Source organism: Cajanus cajan, chromosome 8 (genome assembly GCF_000230855.2).
Source record: "Cajanus cajan strain Asha chromosome 8, NIPB_CcT2T_4, whole genome shotgun sequence".
Lineage (NCBI taxonomy): Eukaryota > Viridiplantae > Streptophyta > Magnoliopsida > Fabales > Fabaceae > Cajanus > Cajanus cajan.
The window spans coordinates 12,234,292-12,237,221 of record NC_138524.1 but is presented as its reverse complement, the minus strand read 5'-3'; the positions used below and the strand labels follow the sequence as shown (position 1 = coordinate 12,237,221).

The following is a 2,930-nucleotide window of genomic DNA, read 5'->3' as shown; positions in this document are numbered from 1 at the left end:
AATTAAAAAAATTAAAAATAATTTAATATTTCGTATCATTAGTTCAGAAAAATATATATAATTAAGACACATACAATACAATGATGCGCAAGATTATCGGTGAGAGAGACATGTGTGACATGGCCGGCGCCAAATATGTTGACTTGGAACATCCAATGATCTAACCCTGCTTTACTGTGCTATAAAAACAGCACTGGTCGTCTCAGCCATCACGACAAGCAACACAAGTTCACTTTTAATTTGTGTTTCAGAACCCTCTTTCTGTCTTCTGTAATAAGACATTAAGAACCATCTCGTACTTTTCATCTATATACTTTTGTAAATGGGAAGAGTTCCTTGCTGCGACAATAATGGACTCAAGAAGGGTCCGTGGACACCAGAGGAAGACCTTAAACTCATCAACCACATTCAGATTCATGGACCAGGCAATTGGAGAGCGCTCCCTAAAAGTGCTGGTACCTCTTACACGATTATCTTTTTCTATGTACTCAATTATTATAATTATTATCTGTTAACTAACAAATTAATTATATGTTACTTAATTAAGGTCTAGAAAGGTGTGGTAAGAGTTGTCGCCTTCGATGGACAAATTACCTGAGACCCGATATAAAGAGAGGAAGATTCTCCCTAGAAGAAGAAGATATTATTATTCAGTTGCACAGTATCTTGGGAAACAAGTAAGAAGTCTATGAGCATTTCCCTTAATTAAACTAAGCTTCAACATTAAATTGTGTTCTATAAGTATATGCTAAATGCTAATTAACTAATATGATTAACTTGTCATGGCTTATTTAGATGGTCAGCTATAGCAGCTAGGTTACCAGGAAGAACTGATAATGAAATAAAGAATTATTGGAACACCCACATTAGAAAGAGGTTGCTTCGAATGGGAATTGACCCAGTTACACATGCCCCACGCCTTGACCTACTTGACATGTCCTCTATTTTAAGGTCAGTGTTAGGGAACCCCTCCCTTTTGAACATGCAAGGCTTGTTAGGTGCCCATGTTTTGATGAACCAAGGTTTCATGAACTTGTCTGCCACTGCCTCTCTTCTATCCATCAAGAACGATGAGAACCCTAATTTGGCTTCACAAAACTATGCACAAAGCCAAGGTGCCCCACCACAAGACTTAACTCAGTTTCAAAGGCCTGTAGAAGGTTTCTCGGGAAACTTGAGCTGTTCAAGTTCTCCTCCACTGAGTTCAACTCCTGATTTGGGTGAGAATGAGAACCTTGTTTTGCAACAAAACCAAGTTGGTTTGTTAGGGAATTACCCTGCTTTGGTGCACTCCATGAACAATGCAAGCCAAAACATGGGGTTTGATTCATCATCCACGTATGTGAAAAGGGGAGTGGAGGAAGAAAAGGATAGCTTTTGTGGTGACTTGTTTGAGTTCGAAATTCCAGAGAGTTTTGACATTGGTGACATTTTTTGTAGTGTCCCACAAACTTTTTAGTTGATGTATTAGTCTATTTATAGTTATCTGAAGGCGTGGCTTGTGTTTGTGTTGCCCCCTTTTGGATGCATATGTATATATACAATATATATTCGAGTTTTATAGTTGATTATTATTATTATTATTATTATTTTTGTTGATTCAATTGGACACGTTCCTCGGTTTGTATTCAAACATGATGTTTTGATTTTGGAGTGAGAATGGTTGGAATTATATGTGATTTTGAAATTCTGTTGAATATTAATAGTTTATCTCGTTAATTTTCTTCATGGTGGAAATTTGATTAAAAATTTCTGTTATATAAAATGTTGAAAAAATAAATTTCTAATTTTGTTTTTATCACATGAGAGATGAGACTAAAACAAAAAAAAAAAAGGTTCCTTCTTGTTTTTTGTCAAATGAGCAATGTTTAACTTTCAATTAAATAACATACACTATAAAAAATGTTACATGTAATTACGTGCAAAATGTACTATTATAAATATATATTAATATAAATTTATTTGACATATATTTATGCATAATTTTAATGTTGATTTTGAATGAGATTCAACGATTTTTATGTATATCACTATATCTTATATTTACATTTTTTAACAATATACTACACATATTTTGTATCTATAATTTAGGTAAAAGTATAATTTTTAATGATAAATATTGTGTTATTATAAACACTTTTTTTAGTGATATAGATATAGTTGAGTCAAAATCTTAATTTGATAAATTAGAGTAATTAGATCTTGGTTAGTGACTAAATTTCAGAGTTGATTTGTTAAAATCAAATACTTTAACAATAACCTTATCTTTGTAATTTTGAACAAATGTGTAAATTTGTAAACAAAGCATTTGATCAAGTTTTCATAGTGAATTTTAATTATTTTCAGATTAAAATATAAGATGGATTCGGTAAAATGTCAAGAAAGATAATTAAGTCTCAAAGAAATTAATCTTTTGTTGTTGATTGAAAAATACAAAATACTACTAAAAAAAGAAGGTACTTTAGGGCTTATAAAGTACGACGACTTCTAAGTAGGGGTGTGCAAAAAATCAAAATTGATCTGAACCGATCCATAACCGATCTGATCCATTTTGAAAAAAAATTCGAACCGAACCACTTTATAAAATCGGTTCAGTTATGCGATCCATTTTTACAAAGTAGATCGGTTTGACTTTTTAAAAAAACCGATTCATATGTGAGTAAAAAGTGGATAACCGCACCGCACTGAACCGATCCATTTTTAAAAAAACTAATCCATATTTTAAAAAAACCAAACTGATTCTCTTTATAAAAAATGGATCTGTTAACTGATCCACTTTTATAAAACGGTTTGATTTAGTTCGGTTCGGATTTTTCAAAAAATCGATCCATGAACACCCCTATTTCTAAGGTGGACGCACACCCAAGTAGTCCACTAGCGGTGATCCAACATATTTATCGTATTTAGGGTATAAATAATGCTTTTAACAA

General features: G+C 32.3%; 1 protein-coding gene across 1 annotated transcript; it reads left to right on the top strand.

Annotated features, from left to right (window-relative positions):
- The first annotated feature begins 228 nt into the window (after nt 1–228).
- On the top strand, nt 229–1,589 carry LOC109799242 (transcription factor MYB41). The gene is made up of 3 exons (XM_020359793.3): nt 229–455; nt 548–677; nt 796–1,589. The coding sequence occupies exons 1-3, from the start codon at nt 323–325 to the stop codon at nt 1,457–1,459; spliced, it is 927 nt and encodes a 308-aa protein (XP_020215382.1). The 5' UTR covers nt 229–322; the 3' UTR covers nt 1,460–1,589.
- Nucleotides 1,590–2,930: the final 1,341 nt, after the last annotated feature.